The 20109-nt window shown below is 56.6% G+C and overlaps 2 protein-coding genes across 2 annotated transcripts; both read left to right on the plus strand.

Annotated features, from left to right (window-relative positions):
* Positions 1-687: 687 nt before the first annotated feature.
* KCNJ14 (potassium inwardly rectifying channel subfamily J member 14) lies at positions 688-8864 on the plus strand. Its single transcript, XM_058529744.1, has 2 exons — positions 688-5229; positions 6939-8864. Exons 1-2 carry the CDS (start codon positions 4528-4530, stop codon positions 7533-7535), a joined length of 1299 nt encoding a protein of 432 aa, XP_058385727.1. The 5' UTR covers positions 688-4527; the 3' UTR covers positions 7536-8864.
* A 2175-nt stretch (positions 8865-11039) lies between these two features.
* On the plus strand, positions 11040-19444 carry CYTH2 (cytohesin 2). The gene is made up of 12 exons (XM_058529745.1): positions 11040-11209; positions 12080-12227; positions 12327-12393; positions 13409-13527; positions 14793-14873; positions 15382-15494; positions 15601-15749; positions 16266-16377; positions 18577-18653; positions 18778-18849; positions 18945-19099; positions 19188-19444. The coding sequence occupies exons 1-12, from the start codon at positions 11191-11193 to the stop codon at positions 19273-19275; spliced, it is 1200 nt and encodes a 399-aa protein (XP_058385728.1). The 5' UTR covers positions 11040-11190; the 3' UTR covers positions 19276-19444.
* The last annotated feature ends 665 nt before the right edge of the window (positions 19445-20109 follow it).

Below are 20109 nucleotides of genomic sequence, written 5' to 3' on the forward strand. Positions count from 1 at the left end.
TACCTCCTGCACCCCCATCCTCCTAGCTCAGCCGTCTCTGCCTCAACATCCCGCATCCTCACTGTCCCCCCTCAGGGAGGTCCTGTCTTACCCTCAGTGACAGATTCCAGCCCCAGAACAATCTCTCCCCCCAGATCTGGTGCCTCTAACTCTGACATCATCTCCATTTTCTGCCTCCCGCCATCCTCCCTCAGTGAGAGCCTCTCTTCCTTGCCCCATCTCTGTTTTCCATCTGTCTATTTTCCCAACTCTGTCTCCCTGTCATTCCATTTCCTAAGACACGATCTCCACTTCTTTTTCCCAATTGGCTCCTAGTCTGCCTGTCTCTTTTCTGTCCTCCTCTTCTCTCTGGATCTCTATTCCCATCTCTGGGTCTCTGTCTCCCTCTCTCTGGGTCTCTGTCCTCCTTTCCCTCTGGGTCTTTGCCATCCCCCCCCACCCGTCTCTGTCCTTCCCTCTTTCTCGGAGCTCCCTCTCAGCACCCCTCTCTTCGTGCCCACTCGGAACCTCTGTACCCTTGTCTTTCTTCAGTCTGTGCCCTGCCTCCTGTCTCTGCCCTCCAACCTGCTGCCCAGACCCCATGTGTAGTTGGGGGAGGGGGGGCACCCAGGGTCTGGGGGAAGTGAAAGTACTTCTTTAGGGGAGGGAGGTTGGGGCCGGGGACAGGGCTTCTTGGCCCAGATTAGACAGTGACTTTGACATGAAGTTGCTGCACCTTAAGCCCCGGGTCTCCTTTATATGGAAACATTAAGCTGCTCTCGCAGGTCAGGGGGAAGAAGGGGGAGGACTTCAGGCTTCGGATCCTTTTCCCTCCTGTCCTGCCTTTGCGGGGGAGGGGTGGTGCCCTGAGCCCAAGTCACATCCAACCCTGTGAGCTGGGCCATGTTGGACACAGACAGGGCCCCCTGGAGGTGAAGACCCCAGTCGGCTTTGTGAAATGGACATGGTATCGTCTGCCTCACAGGGTTGAGAATGGGACTCAAGGATTTAGGAGGAGAGTCCTGGGTTGGGAAGGCTCAGGACCAAACAGACACCCCACCCCCGGCACCGCGTGGGTCTGGCTGGGTCTCTGAGGCTGTTCCCCAACCTGTGAAACAGCGATGGATGATCTGGCCCTCCCAGTGTCCTGAACAGTCAGGGTGTGCGGCGGGGTCTGGTGGAGTCCAGTGGGTGGGCTGCAGACGTCGGTGAGCTCCTTACGAGGCCCGGGACCTAGTAGGTGCTCAGGAAACAGGAGCGCACCTGTTAGGGTCGTCCGTGGTTCGTCACTCAGGCTTGGGCACCGAGAAGCCCAGGTGGGAGTCCAGAGTTTCCCACGTTCCGGCTGAGGGACGTGAGACAAGGGATGGGCCTCACCGCCTCAGTTTGCTTTAAAAAAAAGCAAAGTCCCCACATCCAAGAGCTGTGGTTAGAGACGGGGAGAGGGCGTGAGGAGGCCCAGCCTGGGGGCTCAGTGTGATCGCTGCAAAGATAGAGGCTGGAGCCTGGATTCTGACCTCAAACCTGCCCCCTTCAGCGTTGAGCCTCAGTTTCCTCTTTTTAGAAGAAAAGATCTCTAATGCCCAGGGTTGTGAGGATGAGAAAAGAGTCAAGGTTGGGGCACATCATGGGCGCTGGACACAGCCAGGCCCAGTCCACCCTGACCTGAGCTGCAGCTCTGCCTCTGTAGAGTGGGCGTAATAGACCCCACGTGGCAGAGCTGTCCAGGTGGTCGTGAACAGCAGGTGCAGAGCTGGGGGTCAGGGAGGGGGCCCAGTGGTGTTGAACTTGATGTCAACTGAATGCCTTCTCCTTGGATTAAGTGCCCCCAGTCCTGCCAAGAAGCCCATGAGGATCTGCAGGGCCTGGCACAGGGGGCACCGAGTACGTAGGTGCTTGGTAAATATTGATGGAAGTGATACACAAAATATTTAACCCCCAGCCCAGATAGATCCTGGAAGTCCCTCCACCACAGGGCTGGATGGTAATAACCCTGCAGCTGCTGGTGGATGACGAGGCCTGTAGGTCCACGCCCACCCCCTTCTCTCCACCTTTCCTCCACCCTGTCCGGATTCCCTCCATCGCCCAGATCGGGGAACAGAGGCTCAGGAAGAGATGAGACTTGCCACCAGTCATACAGCTAGTAAGTGGCCAAGCCAGGATTCAACCTGGAGCTGCCTGATTAAAAAGCCCAAGGTCTTGGGCTGGCCCTGTGGCTTAGCGGTTAAGTGCGCACTCCGCTACTGGCGGCCTGGGTTCGGATCCCGGGTGCGCACCGACGCACCGCTTGTCTGGCCATGCTGAGGCCACATCCCACATACAGCAACTAGCAGGATGTGCAACTACCACATACAACTATCTTGTGGGGCTTTGGGGAGAAAAAAGGAAAAAATAAATAAAAAAAAAAAAGCCCAAGGTCTTTCTTCTGGATCCCTCTTCCTTTCAAAGTGAGGGTTTTTAATGCCCATTCAACAGATGAGCAAACTGAGGCTCCAGAAAAGGAAGCCAGTGGTCTCAGGGCACATAGTGGGTCGGCAACTGAGCCAGGATTGGGCCCCAGGGTCTGTATGACTGGAAGGCCCTTCCTGACCTGGAGAAAGAAGTCCAATTTCTCCATTTTTACAATCAAGGAAACTGTGGCTCAGAAAGATTTGCCCAAGATCTGAGGATCAGGGCTGAGCCAGGGTTTTTTTGTGTGTTTGTTTTTGTTTTTTCGAACAGCTTCATTGAAATATAATTCACATACCATATAATTCACATATTAAAGTGTACAATTCAATGTTTTTTAGTATATTCACAGAGTTGTGCAACCACAATCAACTTTAGAACATTTTCAGCACCCCAACAAGAAATCCCACGTCCTCTGGCTACCACTGCCCAATCCCCCTCTCTCCCCAGTCCTAGGCACCACTGGTCTATTTTCTCAATTTATAGATTTTCCCATTCTGGCTATTTCTTGTAAATGAAAATATACAATATGTGATCTTTTGTGACTGGCTTCTTTCATAGCATGAAGTTTTCAAGGTTCATCTATGTTGTAGCATCTGTCAGTACTTCGTTCCTTTTTATTGCTGGGTAGGAGTCCCTGGTGCGGATATACCACATTTTATTGATCCATTTATCAATTGATGTACATTTGGGTTGTTTCCATCTTTTGGCTATTGTGAATAACGCTGCTACAATCATTTGTGTATAAGTATTTGTGTGGACACTTGTTTTTACTTCTTTTGCGTAGATATCTAGGAGTTGAATTGCTGGGTCCTATGGTAACTCTACATTTAACCATTTAAGGGACTGCCAGACTGTTTTTCACACCAGCTGCACAATTTTATATTCCACCAGCAGTGTATAAGATTGCCAATTTCTCCATATCCTTGCCAACACTTGTTATTTTATTTTTTCTTTTGTTATTGCCATCCTAGTGGGTGTGAATTGGTATCTCACTGTGGTTTAGATTTGCCTTTCCCTGCTGGCTAATGATGTAGAGCATCTTTTCATGTGCTTATTGGCTATTTATATATCTTTCTTGGAGAAATGTCTATTCAGATCCTTTGCCTATTTTTAAATTGGGCTTTTTTTTTTTTTTTTTCTTTTTTATGCTGAGGAAGATTTGCTCTGAGCTAACATCTGTGCCGGTCTTCCTCTATTTTGTATGTGGGTCACCACCACAGCACGGCCCCAAACAAGCCTTGTAGGTCCACAACGGGAACCGAACCCAGGCTGCCAAAGCAGGGCACACTGAACTTAACCTCTAGGCCACAGGCCAGCCCCAGGTTTTCTTATTATTGAGTTGTAAGGGCTGTTTATAGAGTTTAGAAACAAATTCCTTCTCAGATATATGATTTGCAACTATTTTTGCCCTTTGATGGATTGTCTTTTCAGTTTCGTGATGGTGTCCTTCAAAGCACAAAAGTTTTTAATTTTGATGAAGTTCAGTTTATCTACTTTTTTTCCTTTTGTTGCCTGTGCTTTCTGAGCCTATTTTTGAACCATAGGTGACCTCAGAGCCAGGCTCATCTCTCAAAGCTGACTCCATGCTGGGAAGCAGTTAACTACATAGTAGACTCTGAATTTGCTAGCACTCAAATCCCAGTTTACTCAGCTGTGACCTTGGGCAAGTTAAACACTCTGGGCCTCCGGTTCCTCATCTGTAAAATGGGGGTGATAATGTCTACCTTGCTGTGAGGCTCAAACATGTCAATTCACATAATCCGCTCAAAACAGTGTCTGGCACTGTATAAATGTCAGCTCTAATTACTGTGGTGCTTGCTATAACGCTGTTGTTATGGCTACAGTTTTGCTGCTGTTGTTGCTATACAGTATCTCCCATAGTAGTATTGTCATGGTTGTTGATGGGTGCTGTTCTGACTTTCAAGATGAGTATCCTTCCACCCATTTGCCAGATGAGGCCGCTACGGCCCAGGGAGCATGCCTGCTTGAGAAGTCCACCCATTCCCGGCCCCCCTGACGCTGCTGCTTGTTTCTTGTCCCCGCAGGTTTGGGGCGCCCGCCCCCCACTAGGCCAAGTGGAGGGGGTGCCCCCACCCAATGGGCCTGGCCAGGGCCCTGCGCCGCCTAAGCGGCGCCCTGGAGTCAGGAGAGAGCCGGGCGGTCGATGAGGAGGAGGCCGGGCCGGGGCTGTGCCATAACGGGTGGGCGCCGCAGCCGGTGGGACGCCGGCGGGGGCGCTTCGTCAAGAAGGACGGGCACTGCAACGTGCGCTTCGTGAACCTGGGCGGCCAGGGCGCGCGCTATCTCAGCGATCTGTTCACCACGTGCGTGGACGTGCGCTGGCGCTGGATGTGCCTGCTCTTCTCCTGCTCCTTCCTCGCCTCCTGGCTGCTCTTCGGCCTGGCCTTCTGGCTCATCGCCTCGCTGCACGGCGACCTGGCCGCCCCGCCGCCGCCCGCGCCCTGCTTCTCGCAGGTGGCCAGCTTCCTGGCCGCCTTCCTCTTCGCGCTGGAGACGCAGACGTCCATCGGCTACGGCGTGCGCAGCGTCACCGAGGAGTGCCCGGCCGCCGTGGCCGCCGTGGTGCTGCAGTGCATCGCCGGCTGCGTGCTCGACGCCTTCGTCGTGGGCGCCGTCATGGCCAAGATGGCCAAGCCCAAGAAGCGCAACGAGACGCTCGTCTTCAGCGAGAACGCCGTCGTGGCGCTGCGCGACCGCCGCCTCTGCCTCATGTGGCGCGTGGGCAACCTGCGCCGCAGCCACCTCGTCGAGGCCCACGTGCGTGCCCAGCTGCTGCAGGTGCGGGTCGCCGGGGTGGAGGACCGCGGCCCCGGGAGGCAGGGCGGGGCCCTTCGTGGCGCTGGCGGGAGCCCTGGGGGGTTGTGGGAGATGTAGGCCTGAGGGCGAGGTGTGCGTGGGACCTGGAGGGTGCGTGGACTACAATTCCCAGCAGTCTCTTGGGCAGGGGCCCTCCCGCCCCGCTTCTGGACAGAGGCTGGTTGGGGGAGCAGTTGTAGGAGATGTAAACCAAAGAGAGAAGTCTGTGACCTCTTCATTTCTTCTTGGAGGCCTAGACTTGAAACAGATCTGGAGACATAAAGAGCTTCCTGTGGCTTGAGGATCGGCCCTCTATGGGATTGTGGGAAATCTAGACCTGAGAGGGCCACACCTGGGCTGTAAAGGCTCCGAACTACAATTCCCAGAAGCCTCTGGGGGCAGAGACAGTGCCCAGATGGGGTGGTCTGAGGAGATGATGTAGGTTTGGGGGTGGTGTAAACCACGGCTCAGATTTACGATTCTCAGCTGACACTGTGGTACAGAGAATGGACTATGACTTGAGGCAGGCCCCTATGGGATTGTGGGAGATGTAGGCTCGAAGATGGGTGCAGCTCGCACCTGCAGAAACGTGAACACAATTCTGCATGACCTCTGGGCATGGGGGTCCTGCAGCATTTGTGGGAGACTTCATTCGCTACCTCAGTGGCCCAGTCTCTCCCACCAGGGTCTTGCTTGGAGGAGTACAGGGCAGGGGTTGGGAAATTCTTGAATTTTAACTTCTGAGCAAAAAGCAAAAAACAACTACGAGGGCTGGCCCCGTGGCTTAGCGGTTAAGTGCGCGCACTCCGATGCTGGCGGCCCGGGTTCGGATCCCCGGCGCGCACTGACGCACCGCTTCTCTGGCCACGCTGAGGCTGTGTCCCACATACAGCAACTAGAAGGATGTGCAACTATGACATACAACTATCTAGTGGGGCTTTGGGGGAAAAATAAATAAATAAAATTATTAAAAAAAAAAAAAAAAAAACAACTACAACTCCCCTTGGCCCCTTGAGTAACGGCGCCCTGAAGAAGGCAACTTAGTGTTTCTAGAATTGTGGTCAAACTACGCAAACAAATTCTGAGGCAGTAGCTGCCCTCGCCCAAGGAAAGACACTTAACAACCCTGAGCTGAGGTTGGACGTGGGTGAGAGGGAGGATGGGGCGGTGGTGGGAACTACAACTCCCAGCAGCGCCTGCGGGCTCCCGGAGACAGTTGCAAAAGAATGGGTCCCGTCCCGTCCCGCCCCCCGCCCCGACCCCCTAGTCGCCTGCTTGACTGTTAGAGACACCAGGAGGGATACTGCCTCTCCCAGAAGTCTGTGGGACTGGTCCAATTGCTGGTTGGATGTCCTTCTCTTCTGTTGCCTCTTTAATTTCGTCTCTGACTTGCTGATTTCTGTGGCTCTTTGCCAATATCACTCTGTCCTTCTCTCTTTATCTCTGAGCCTCCATCCTCCCCTCCCTGGGGCTCTGTCTCCCTCTCTCGGTCTCTGTCCCTTTCCCCATGTCTCTGTCCTCCTCTCTGTCTGGGTCACCATCCCCCTCTCTCTGGCTCCATGTTCTCACCCCACCCCGACCCTTGCCGGTCGCTGCCCTCCTCTTTCTCTATATCATTCCTTTCTCTCCCTGTCTCTGTTCATCTCTGTGCTCCCTGCTGTCTATCTTTGGCCCCTCACTTTTCGCTGCAGCCTCGCGTGACCCCAGAGGGTGAGTACATCCCGCTGGACCACCAGGATGTGGACGTGGGCTTTGATGGTGGCACCGATCGCATCTTCCTCGTGTCTCCCATCACCATCGTGCACGAGATCGACTCTGCCAGTCCTCTGTATGAACTAGGACGTGCCGAGCTAGCCCGGGCCGACTTTGAGCTGGTGGTCATTCTCGAGGGCATGGTTGAGGCCACGGCTATGACCACACAGTGTCGCTCTTCCTACCTTCCTGGTGAGCTGCTCTGGGGCCATCGTTTTGAGCCAGTCCTCTTCCAGCGTGGCTCCCAGTATGAGGTCGACTATCGCCACTTCCATCGCACTTACGAGGTCCCAGGGACACCGGTCTGCAGCGCCAAGGAGCTGGATGAACGGGCAGAGCAGGCTTCCCACAGCCCCAAGTCTAGCTTCCCTGGCTCTCTGGCTGCATTTTGTTATGAGAATGAACTTGCTCTGAGCTGCTGCCAGGAGGAAGAGGAGGAAGAGGAAACCAAGGAGGGGGATGGGGCAGAGGCAGAAGATGAGGCTGCCAGCCCCCGAGTACTCACACCAACCCTGGCGCTGACCCTGCCCCCGTGATGTGAGCTGGTGTCTCCCTATTTGTACTCCCTTCCCAGAGGTAGCAAGATGGAGAGATTTGGCCCTCTCCTGGGATGGGGGCAGGTATTTCCCAAGACCAACAGGCCTGCTGGATAAATTATTAGCTGGTGAAGCTCTGCCATGCCTAGTGGACCCACCACAGACATACTGGACCTTAATTCCTCTGCATTCCATGCTCCCTCTTGAGACCCCTTTGTCAGCCCGATTCCTGAGCCTCACCAGAGCTGAGGGATCCAGAATTCTGGACCACCCGAGAGGCAAGGACCGGTGGTTCCAGATTCCTCTATACGGCTGACTTGGGTTGTTGAGCAGGGTCAGGAATCAATGGTATAGACTGTCTCTGGGAGAGGAAGTTGGCAGTTCTTGAGCAGCAATAGAGATCAAGAGTTTGTAGCTCTGGATTGACCAAAGATTCAAGGGACTGTTGCTTCTAGACTCAGCCAACCAAGTAGCAAATCATTTTTTCTACACCACCTAAGGAGGGAAAGTTATGGAATGCCCCAAGAATTCAAGACTATCTTGATTGACCAATGACAAGGAATGTTGACTGCAAGTCAACAAAAGACCTTGTGGTTCCAGAAAGCCCCAAAGTTGAGATTCTGTGAATCTAGATTGACCACAGAGACAAGCAGTGGTAATTCTAGAACAGGTTTGACCTAGGGAGTTGAACTACTCCAGAAACTAGACTTATGTTTCTAGAATGCACAAAACAATAGTGAGTCTGTGGGTCTAGAAGGACTACAGTGACAGACTGGGAGTTCTTGATATTAGATAACTCCAGACCACTGGCTGTAGAACATCGAAGCGAGGGGATAATCAATGCTTCTAAATGATCCACAGGTTTTTTTTTTTTAAGTGCCATTCTAGAATGTCCAAAGGAATCAGGATTCTGTGGCTCTAGATTGATCATAGAGTCAAAGAAGGAGTGGTGATCCTAGATATGTCTGAGATTGGCTGGTTCCAGTTTGCCCAGTGGAGTTGAGAATCTTGATGATTCCACATGACTTCTTTGTGGTTCTGTAATGCCAAAGGAATCAAGGCTCCAGGGATCCAGAGTTGTCCATTATCAAAACCTGGAAGTTCTAATCAGCTCCTAGAACTTGGCAGTTCTAGGAGGTGGACTCAGGACTCGATAGGCAGCATTTCTGGGCTGACCTAGAAGGTGTGGGTAACAGGGCTACTTATTGGGCAAGGGAAGGGAGAGGCCCAAGGCTGGTGAGTCTGCAATCCTCTGGAATTCTACACCTAGCAATGTGTGTCTATTTCTTAAAGATGTTATACATACATGTATTATACATATATAATATAAATACAGATATCTATCTATTTTTTCCCGTGGTTCCTACAGAAGGGTTAGAAATTGAGCTTGAGCTAATTGGAATAAGATCCTTTACAAGGATCCAGGAAGCTTTGCTCTAAATCCCAACTCTGTTCTAACTTACTGTGTGACTTTGGGCACATCACTCCCCTCGCTTTGCCTCAGTTTCCCCATCTGTACAAATGGGGCATTGGAACTTGAAGGTCTCCAAGGGCCTTTCCACCAGGATGATTCCCCACTTCACTGAGGGTGAGGGTCCTGGGATTCTCCAGATCTCGCTGATGCTGGAAAGCTCGGCTTTCGAGGGGCAACTGGGATGGGAGATGATCTTGGAGGCCAGCTCTGAACCTGGGTGTCTGAATCACAGGCAGGCTAGGGGTAGTATGGGCTGTGGCTAAGGGCCAGAATCACGGCCTTCCTGGTCCAGCTTGGGGGTCAGGGGAAAGAGCAGGTAGCTCTGAATGCCAGGGGAAAGGTTGTGTTTAGGGATTAAATCACTGGGAGCCCTGGTGGTGTGTCTGTGAGTGTGTTTCTGGGGCACGGGTCCATGCTGCCATCCACCTAAGTGCCCAGCAGACTGGGAGCCAGCCGCAGAAGGAGCCAGTGCCAGGGGGAGGACATGTTCCCATCTCTGTGTCCCAAGACTGAGGGCAGGCACCGTCATTGCCCATTAGCCTAAGTGCTGCATCACGCCAGGTCCCTCCTTCTGGCTTCCATCTCCCTTTATCCTTCAGAATCCCCACGTAATCACCGGATGGGATTAATTAGCTGCTGCTCTCCCAGCTCAGGGTGTCCAGGGTAGGGACTGGGGGCAGTGGAACCACAGGGGTGGAGGAGGATGTTAAGTTGGGGATGAAGGGGCAGGAAAAGGGTTCTGTTTGGAAGGAGGGAGAGTGGGGGCACGGCGGGCACAGGCTGGGCTTCCACCGGGGAGGGCAGAGCCTGGGCCACTCATAAAGGTCAGTGAGGGGATTAGGAGGCTCCCTGTCTAATCTGTCAGCTTAACCAGGTCCCAGCCCCGAATCCGTCCCCACCTGCGAGCCCAGGGACGGCGACTGAGGACGAGGCCCAGACACCACCTCAGACCCAATTAGGGACCTGCCCGTGACAGGGGTGCCCAGGTTCTCCATCGCAGCCGAGCCCCTGCACCCGCTTTGCCTGCAAGGAATGGGAATGAGAGGCTGGAGAGGGGGAAGGGCCTCAGATGCGGGAGGCCTCCGAGAGGAGGGAGGAGTTTATGAAGAGCGAGAGTATGAGAGGTGGGGGAGTGAAGTGGGGCGAGTCGGAGAGGAGGGAAAAGACTCTGAGAAGGGGGAAGGAATCAGAGGTGGGAGGCTGCTGAGGAAAAGGGAGTTGTCCTTGGGGGATGCTAAGGTTAGGGGAGGAGTTTGGGGGAGAGGGAGGAGCCTGAGAGGCAGACGGCGCCAGGAAGTCGGAGCCTGTGCTTTCACTATATTTGGCCTTCTACCGTCCCATTCTCCATGACAGACGCCAAAGAGCATAGCATTTGGGAGAAAGAATAAGTCTTTTGTTTCACCACTCCTTGACTCCGAAGAGGCTAAGGTGGATGGGATCAGGGGACGGGGTAACAAAAGGGTCTGAATAACAGAGGGGCCAGTGCCAGGAGGAAGGAGGCCAAAAGAAAGGTGAGCCAAAGCTGCTCCCGGTTGCGTGGCAACCGCTGCGGTCAAAAGCCAGCTGGGCCTGCTAGGAGGTGTGGCTCACGGAAACAACCGGCTGTTGTGGTCCCGCCCCCTGGCAACAAGACTAACAAAGTACCGCCCCCCAGCAACGTATTGCTAGAGGTGGGGCTCGGTTCAATTAGTATCCTAGAGCTCGGAGCCCTTGCGCAGGCGCAGTCCTCTCTGCTGCCGCATATGTCTCTCCATGCCATTCTTTTCCAAGGCTTCTCATTGGCGGGCAAGCCAGCCAAGTGCCTTCTTTTGTTTCGGAGGCGGGGCCTGGCGTTCTGCCCGCGCTCCGATTGGCCCCACAGACCGTCTACCTCCGGCCGGACTTTGCTACGTCTGCTCCTTGCGCGCCTATTGGCCCTGGAGGACGATCCTTCAGCGTCGGGGGCGGAGCAGACGAGAGGGCCCGCCGTGGATTGGACGGTGTCAAAACGAGGGGCGGTCCCGACTGGCGGGGCGGTCGGGAGGCGAAGGGAGAGTCTTTTCAGCGCTGAGGACTGGCGCTGAGGAGGCGGCGGTGGCTCCCGGGGCGTTTGAGCGGGCTCACCCGAGCCCGCGGGCCAACGCGGATCCAGGCCCGACCGGCGGGACCGCCCCGGACTCCCCGCGGGCCTTCCTAGCCGCCATGGAGGACGGTGTCTATGGTAGGTCGCGGAGGGGCGGGGCCGGCTGGGAGCGGATGGAGCGTTCCGTCCCGAACGTTCCGCCGCGAACGTGCCTCCCGGCGCGCGCGGCGTGGCGTCTCTCGGCCCCGTCGTCGCGTCGCCTTTGTGGGGCGCGGGACGGGCTTCCGGCGGGGCCCGAGAGCGGGGCGTTCCAGGCCATTGTTTGGGCCGAGCCTGTTTCCGGTGGCGGCGGGAGGGGGCGGGATGGAGCGGCGGAGGCGAGGCCGGGGCGGACCCATTCCCGCTGGAGGGGCCGGGCGAGCCCGGGGCCTGCCGGGAGCGGGGAGGGGGGTTCGGGGGGCGGGGAGAAATCTTGGGGGCTGCAGAGATCCCGCTGAGGCGGGGGCCGTCGATGCCCCGCCCCCTTCCCCAATTCTTCCAAGCTGTCACCCGCTTTTCCTGCCGTAGTTACTTTTCCTGGTCCCGGGAGTCAGGACACCCCGGCCCCCAGCCACCTCGCCGGGAATGGAGGCAGAAAACCCGGGCCTCAGTCCCCTTCCAAGTAATGGACCAAGCAGTTCGGGCTTCCAGCCCTTTCTCTCCCCGGACCTAAGAGTTCAGGCTCCCAGTCCCCTTCTCCCTTAGACTGAGGAGTCCGGATCCCAAGCCCCCTCCTCTCCCAGCCCAGGACTCAAGAGGCTAGATCCCAGCCCTTCCTCCCCTGGACTGAGGAATCCAGGCCCCCAGCCCCCTTTTCCAGCAGACATAGGAGGCCCGACCCTCATCCTCATCTTCCCCCTGAATCTAGGAGTCCTGTCCCCCTCCCCCAGCTGTGGCCTCCCCACATTGCAGGATGCCAGGCTCCCAGTCCCGCAAAACTGACCTCCAACCCCTGATCCCGCCCCCCAGAGCCCCCAGACCTGACTCCGGAGGAGCGGATGGAGCTGGAGAACATCCGGCGGCGGAAGCAGGAGCTGCTGGTGGAGATCCAGCGCCTGCGGGAGGAGCTCAGCGAAGCCATGAGCGAAGTGGAGGGTCTGGAGGCCAATGAGGGCAGGTGAGGGCTGGGGCAGGGAACTTGGGGGTCATGGGACCTGGCTGGGGCTGGGGATGCCCAGGCATTGACCTTCCGTCCCCCGGCTCTCTGCCCCTGCAGTAAGACCTTGCAACGGAACCGGAAGATGGCAATGGGCAGAAAAAAGTTCAACATGGACCCCAAAAAGGTGCTTGGGGCACAGGGCTGGGGTGAGCCATGCAGACATCCAGACAGGAGGTTCTGGCATCTTCAGGTTCCAGAAGTGTGATAGTTAAAGATTTACATTAGGTAGACAGACTTGGTTCTAATCCCTGGGTTCAGATAGTGGCTGTCTGTTTGTTCTCAGGACACTAACCTTTGCCTGTGCTGTGTCCTCTGCCTGGGGGAGTCCTCTTCCCCTTTGTATTCATATTCCTGGACCCACTTCTGGTGTCACTTAGAGCCCCAGGAGGAGCTTGAGTCTGGTAGGGAACATAGACAGTGACACGCCCTAAAGGTTGACAAGTGCCAGGACAGAGGGAGGTCCTGGGGGCTGTGGACACTCAGAGGAGGGAGCCTGGTGGAGTCAGGGAGGGCTTCCCCGAGGAGGGGACATTCAGGTCAGGTTTGAAGGATGAGTCAGTGTTCACCAGGTGGAGGAAAGATGTTTGTGCATTCAGTCATTCATTTACACCCATTTCCTAAGGCTTCCTCTGGGCCTGTCCCTCTGCTGGGGAATGCTGGGGACCCAGAGAAGAGTTTGACCCTACCTTGCCCTCAGGGAGCCCCTAGACACAGATACCACAATCCAGAGTGAGAGAGAGCTATGATGGAGGTCCTCATGGCATAGGGAGAGCCAGAGAAGACCCTGGTCCAGCCCGAGGCTTGGCCCTCACAGCCCTTGATGGACTGCTGTCTGCTGACAGTTTCTCACTTCATGCTTCTTGCCTGAAGCAATTGTATTTTGTTCAGTCATTCAGCAAACAAGAGTTCTTGTTCCTGCTCTCGGTGTTGGAATTAACCAGGCAAAGGCAGAGGGAACAGTAGGAGCAAAGGCTCTGAGGTGGGAGAAATAGTATGTAAGGACCTGTGAGAAGCCTGAAAATGAAGCCTGGCCCTGCTTTGTTGGGGATGGGGTTGGGTTGGGCTGCCAAGGTTTCCGAGGAGGTGGTGGGAAATGCCCCTCTAGCTCTCAGCACTGAGACCTGGCTCCCACCTACCAGGGGATCCAGTTCTTGGTGGAGAATGAACTTCTGCAGAACACACCCGAGGAGATCGCCCGCTTCCTGTACAAAGGCGAGGGCCTGAATAAGACGGCCATCGGGGACTACCTGGGGGAGAGGTGAGACACCCCCCCCCCCGCAGCTCTTCTGGGCCTCTCCCCATGGCCCCCTGCACCCAGCTCCTGCCCTCACACTGCCAGCTCCTCTCCCAAGGAGAGGCCCTGATAGACCAGCTTTCCGACTGGACTATGACAGGATGGAGTGACACAGGGGTCCAGGGGAGCCTGGCCCCATCTGTGAGCATCGTGGGGAGCTTTGTGGACATCTAGGAATTGTAGGGACCATCCATGTAGGTCTGGGGACAGTGGAGAACATCTGAGTGTCATGAGAGCATGAGAAGCATGTGTAGACAACTGGTGTGCATGGGAACTGTGTGGCCAGCTAGGAAGTGTGGGGACCTTCAGTGGATATCCAGGGAGCACGGGGACCCGGAGGACATCTGGGAGCATGAGGACCATCTGTGGACGTCTGGGGTGTGGGTACCATCTAGAAGTCTATGAGACTGGACATGAGGAGTGTATGGGGACCATCTGTGGATGTCTGGGACACGTGGGGCTTTATGGACATCAGGAGTGCATGGATATCGGGAATGTGGGGACTGTCTGGACACCTAAGATGCACGGGGACCTTCTGTGACATCTGGGAAACCTGAGGATAATCTGTGAGCATCTGGGGTGCGTGGAGACCGACTGGACATCTGAGGTGCACAGGACCATCTGTGGATGTCTGGAGTGCTTAGGGATTGGGTGGACATCTAGGGTGTGTGGAACTTTCTGGACATCTGAGGTGCATGGGGACCATCAATGGACATCTGGGGGGCATGGAGACTGGGGATGTGGGGACTGTAGATGTCTAGGAACCATCTGTGGGCATCTGGGGTATGTGGGGGCCATCTGTAGATGTCTGGGGATCATCTGTGACGTCTGGGGTGTGTGGAGACCGTCTATGGCCATCTGGCATTGTGGGGATTGTTTTGTGGGCATCTAGGGGGGTGAGGGCCATCTGCAGACATCTGTGGAACCTGGGGGTCACCTGAGACGGGTGACAGTAGGCGGAGCACACGTTTGCTGCGTGTCTCCCAGCTGTACAAAGGTCCAGCCAAACCATGGTTCTCGAGGCAGATGGTCCTCTCAAGAGCGTGTTCTCAGTATCCCTGCCCGTGTGCCAGGCCTGTGATGGGGTCCACGTCCAAACTTCAGCTGCTACAGAGGCAGCTGCCGTGCAGAAGAGGTGGCTCAGCCTCCCCCGTGCTTTGCCTCCTGTCCACTCTCACTCCACCCTCCCCAGACTTTTCCTGAGCATGACTTTGTCCCTGTCCTCCCAGGGAAGAGCTGAACCTGGCAGTGCTCCACGCCTTTGTGGATCTGCATGAATTCACTGACCTCAATCTGGTGCAGGCCCTCAGGTGAGAGGGACAGGGTTGGAAGGGCAGGACTGTACCCGTCAGGGCTTTCTTTACAAGTGATGACACCTACTCAAGACAAAAACAGAAAGAAAAATTAGGGAATTGATTGCCTCGTGCAATGCAAAATTCCATGGTAGGGCCTTCTTCAGGCATAGATGTATCCAGGTGCTCAAATGGTGTCAGAAGGTCAACTTTGTCTCTTGGTTGTGCTCGCCACTGTGTTGGCATTGCTCTCTGCAGACTCTCCTGCCACGTGATAACAGAAGCCCCTAGCAACCATCAGATCTGTTTAGCAACCTTAGTAGAAGGAAAGGCTTTTTCTGTATAAGTACACCAAAAGTCCCATGGCCAATGCTCATTGGTCAGGTTGGATCATGTGTCCATACTTGAAACAGCTGCCGAGGCCACAAGGTCTGGAGCTCTCATTGCCACTCCCTGACACAGGGACTGAGAGTGGGAGGGGCTTCCGCCAGTCCTGGTATCCACACTCGGCCCCTCTCTAACCCAGACAATTTCTATGGAGCTTCCGCCTCCCCGGAGAGGCCCAGAAGATTGACCGGATGATGGAAGCCTTCGCCCAGCGATACTGTCTGTGCAACCCCGGGGTCTTCCAGTCCACAGGTGGGGGACTCGGAAGGAGGGGCCCGGGACCCGGACTCGGGGGGCCTGGGAAGGAGGGCCGGGGGCCCGCATACCTGTGTCATCACCACCTGCCTGTCTGGCGCAGACACGTGCTACGTGCTGTCCTTCGCCGTGATCATGCTGAACACCAGCCTCCACAATCCCAACGTCCGGGACAAGCCGGGCCTGGAGCGCTTTGTGGCCATGAACCGGGGCATCAACGAGGGCGGGGACCTGCCTGAGGAGCTGCTCAGGGTCAGGCCCCTCTCCCCTCCCCACAGCCCCTCCCCCCATGGGTCCCCCTGTGCCTGAGCCATCTGCCTGGGAGTACCACCCCTCCCACGGATGCCGCTACCATGCCAGCCTGTCCGTTTCTCTTCTCTCTCTCTCTGGCTGCCTCTGTGTTTGTCTCTCTCTTTCTCTTTCCGGTCACTCTGTTACAGGGTCTGGGTCCGTCTCATTCTCCATCTGTCTGTCTGTTTCTCTGAGAATGTAGCAGGCTCCTCCAGCTGTGTCTGTCCTCTCTGCCTCTTTTCTTTCTTTCCTCCTTTCTCCCCTCCCTGGGGCTCCCTCCACTGTTCTGCCGTCCGCTTCCCTTTCCTCCCTAGCCTCCTCCTTCCCTCTCCCTGCCTCTGTGGGCCGTCCCACCCTCCCACCCGTGGTCTCATTGCCTCCCTGGCTGCTGGAGTCCCATCCCCCCACCCCCAAGGCCAGGTAGCCTTGGGAGGGTCCCTGGGGCCTGGAGTTGCTGACTGCGCCTTTGCCTCTCAGAACCTCTACGACAGCATCCGAAATGAGCCCTTCAAGATTCCTGAGGATGATGGGAATGATCTGACCCACACCTTCTTCAACCCGGACCGGGAGGGCTGGCTCCTTAAGCTGGGTACGTCCCCTCCTGACCCTGCTGGCTGCCTCTGCAGGGAGAAGTTGGTGGGCCTGGGCTCTGGGCTTGGCTTCCACACATACCTGCTGTGTGACCTTAGGCAAGGGAATTGACCTCTCTGACCCTCGGTTTTCACATCTGCACAATAGGGTTGAAAACAAGATCAGGCCTGTGTGCTGGGCCCACATGCAGGGCCTGGCCTCGAGGAAGGGCTCCATAAACACTTGTGGGTGCAGAGAAGGGGTTAAGGAGCACAGAATATATGCCAGGCTCTGTGCTTATGAATAAGAGTCCCCGGCCGGGCATAGGTGGGGTTGGGGTCAGTCCACCTTGAAACACGTGGCACCAGCAAGTTCAAGGTCAATTAGCAAGGGTCATACAGGCGCCCCTTTCGTGGGGTTATCTGAGGATTGGAGTGGTTCTCCACCCTGGCTGCACAGGAGATTCTCCTGAGAGCTTTTAAAACCCAGTGGCCCGGCCACAGACTCGTGAAGGCAGGATCTCTGGGGCAGGATGGGCCGTCAGTCCTGTTGAAAGCTCCCCAGGGCTTCCAGTGCAGAGCCGAGGTTGAGAGCCGCTGGCTGGGAGCCGGGCCTGGTAATAGTGGGCGCCACGGGAGCGTTAGCTGTGGCTGTTTAATGGAGAAGCGGTGAAGGGTGGCTCCGGGGAGACAGGATCTGATGAGGAATTAAGTCCAGTGCAGAGAGTGGAGGCAGCGGAGGGCGCTGAGGAAGCTTCCAGTGCAGCAAGGGCCAAGGCAGAGCTCTGCTCCCTCCAGGTCGCCTCTCCCCTCCCCCGTGTGAATTGCACTCTTAACCGAGGCGTTGCTTCTCCTGCAGCAGGCGCAGGTGCCCCCTGGGGGCAGAGACGTCCTGGCACACCTGAAAAATGCAGATCCCTTTTCCCAGCCTGCACACTGGGCAGATTCCCGCATCAGCTCCGGGGAGGCAGACGGGTCTAGGGGAGTTAGTTTCTCTGAGGCCAATGGCGCCGCTGGCAGTGAGTGGGCGGGAAAGAGAGACGCAGGAGGGGCAGCTTCACCAGGAACTAGTTCCCCTCCAAACCCCTCCCGTCGGCAGGACTCCATCCCATTTCCTGGATTAGGAAATTGAGGCTCCATCACCGTCCAACAGCCACAGGGCAGAGGTGGCCTTGGACCCAGATCTCTTCACTTTGTAGCCTTTAGAAAAAGGATCCTCTTCCTTAAAACACTGAAATATAGGCAAGGGAGTCTGTAGTGGGGGCTATATTCACAAAGATGGTTCATAAAAGCCAGTATTGCTGTTACTATTTAATCTCCCTGGGACCACAGGGAACCCAGAAGCAGGTCGTCTTGAAGCAGGAAGCTGTGAGCCCAAGTGGGTCTCCAGACTGGAGTCCAGAGAGGGCAAGAGGTTGTCATAAGGTCACACAGCCAGTTTGTACTGGAGCTGACATGAGTTCCCACGCCCACCTCGGGCCGAGGACTGGGGGTTCTGTCTTCTCCCCTGTGGGATGACCTCCAGGGAGAGACATCTTCACTGTGGCAATGGAGGGCCTTCCTGGCCTCGGACGTGTCCTGAGGGGTGGGCTGGAGCCGGGCACTGACTCAAGGAGGGGTTTGTGGCTGCCTTGGTGGGGCTCGGGTCCCTCAGCCTCCCTGGGAGGGAGAGGGTCTGGCTGTTCCTCCCTCATGTGGATGTAACTGGTTTTCTTCCCTCTCTCTCCCTCCCTCTCTCTTCTCTGCGTGTTTCTCTGCTGTTTCTGTCTCTCTGTCCCACCCCCTGCGCACTCCTTCCTCACCCTCCCTATTTCTGTCGCCTGCGGCTCTTGGGGGCACCCCATTCTTCTGCCTTCCCTTCTCCTCGCCTGGTCCTGCCTGCTTTCTCGCTGTCTGCCCCAGGAGGTAGGTACATGGCCCGTCCTCACTCCCCACACTACACGAGGGGAGGGGGCTGCCCTGGCCTCGGGCCCATAGGAGGGGCTGGGGCCCCGGACTCCTGGGCCCACAGACAGGCTTAGAAAGTATGGAGTCTGCGTGGGGGTGGCCCGGGTCCTGGGCCCAAGCACGCCTGTCCCTGCTTGTCTGTCTCTTCCCGCACATGGCTTTGTCCTCCGCCCCGCAGCCCCGCCTTCCCTGTGCTGGCTCTGCCTCACTCCCCTCCCCGAGGCCCCGTCCCCCTGTTGAGCCCAGGCCCCCTCCCACCCCTTCCCTTTCAGGGGGCCGGGTGAAGACGTGGAAGCGGCGCTGGTTCATCCTCACAGACAACTGCCTCTACTATTTTGAGTACACGACGGTGAGGACAGAGCCCGCCTGGCTCTGGGTCCTGGGAGGAGGGACCGGGGTTCAGGGGCCGGGACTCCTGGGCCTGAGGGAGGTGGAGACAGGCTGACCGAGTCCTGTCCAACTTGCTCTTTCAGGACAAGGAGCCCCGAGGAATCATCCCCCTGGAGAATCTGAGCATCCGGGAGGTGGACGACCCCCGGAAACCAGTAAGGCCCTCTCTGCCCCTTCCTGCCGCGGTGGGGGGCTCCTCTGGCCCTAGGCTGGCTCTCACCCGCTTCCCTTTCCCTCCCGTGCCTCCCAGAACTGCTTTGAGCTCTACATCCCCAACAACAAGGGGCAGCTCATCAAAGCCTGCAAGACAGAGGCAGACGGCCGGGTGGTTGAAGGGAACCACATGGTGTACCGGATCTCAGCCCCCACGCAGGAGGAGAAGGACGAGTGGATCAAGTCCATCCAGTGAGCCTGCGCCCCGGAGTCCTCAGGGAGGGCGGGCCTGGGGCCCCGACTCCTTGGCCCTCACCCTGGGATCCCTCCCCTTCCGCAGGGCAGCTGTGAGCGTGGACCCCTTCTATGAGATGCTGGCGGCAAGGAAGAAGCGGATTTCGGTCAAGAAGAAGCAGGAGCAGCCCTGACTCTCTGCCCCCAACTCCATTATTTATTACGGAGCTGCCCTGCCTGGGTGGCCGGACCCCTGGGCCCGCGGATCCTGGTTCCCCATTTGGAAGATTCACCACCTCTAGCTCCTCTCTCATTGTTTGTAATTAACACACTGTTGGTAATCTTATTAATTATTTAACCACTCGTGGCCTGTGGACCCCCTCATTTCTTGGGGTTGACAGAGCTGAGGTGCCTGGTGGAGCCGGCCGGTCAGCCCCATCAAGACCAGGGCCCGGAGCACTGGCCCCTGTTGGGGGCTCTCACAGTGCGTGAGGGACGGGTGCTGTAGCCCCGTGGGGACCTCTCCGGGGTAGCTCAGTTCTGGTTTCACCCCCAGCCTGCGGGGGTGGAGTAGAGGAAGAAGTTGCATGTGGCCAAGTTGGTGTTGAGTTAGAATTGCACAGCGTTTAGATCGCAGGTATGCAGAGGTTCCTGGGTGAGGTCCTGCGTTCATCCGAGACGGTACCTGACAGCTAGGAGCCAGGCAGGTGCTCGTCCCACTTTTCCTCTCACGGGCTTGTGGTCTCTTAGGGGCAGCAGTGGTGTCTGATGGGGCTGTGAGCCGCGCTGGTGCTCTGAGGGAAGACGAGAGAGCCGCAAGAGCTGGGAAGGTGACCTGCTCTGGGAGGGTGCGGGAAGGACGAAGCCAGGGAAAAGAAGGAAGGCCTGGAGGATGGGCGCTGCCAGTGCCTAGGCCCTGCTGATGGGGTATCCCTGGAGCTCGGCCAGGCAGGAGTTCGGGGCTGAGAGGGCGGGCCTGCTGGGTTTTTTAGTGCTGAGAACTTGCATTTTTGTGATATCTGCTTTCC

The sequence above is a fragment of the Diceros bicornis genome, chromosome 34, assembly GCF_020826845.1.
Source record: "Diceros bicornis minor isolate mBicDic1 chromosome 34, mDicBic1.mat.cur, whole genome shotgun sequence".
NCBI classification, from domain to species: Eukaryota; Metazoa; Chordata; class Mammalia; order Perissodactyla; family Rhinocerotidae; genus Diceros; species Diceros bicornis.

Coding starts and splice junctions, on each gene's coding strand:
- CYTH2 (XM_058529745.1), top strand. Junction 18,654..18,777: donor ACTATTTTGAGTACACGACG/GTGAGGACAGAG, acceptor TTGCTCTTTCAG/GACAAGGAGCCCCGAGGAAT. Junction 19,100..19,187: donor GAGTGGATCAAGTCCATCCA/GTGAGCCTGCGC, acceptor CCCCTTCCGCAG/GGCAGCTGTGAGCGTGGACC.
- KCNJ14 (XM_058529744.1), top strand. CDS start 4,528: ATGGGCCTGGCCAGGGCCCTGCGCCGCCTAAGCGGCGCCCTGGAGTCA. Junction 5,230..6,938: donor TGCGTGCCCAGCTGCTGCAG/GTGCGGGTCGCC, acceptor TTTTCGCTGCAG/CCTCGCGTGACCCCAGAGGG.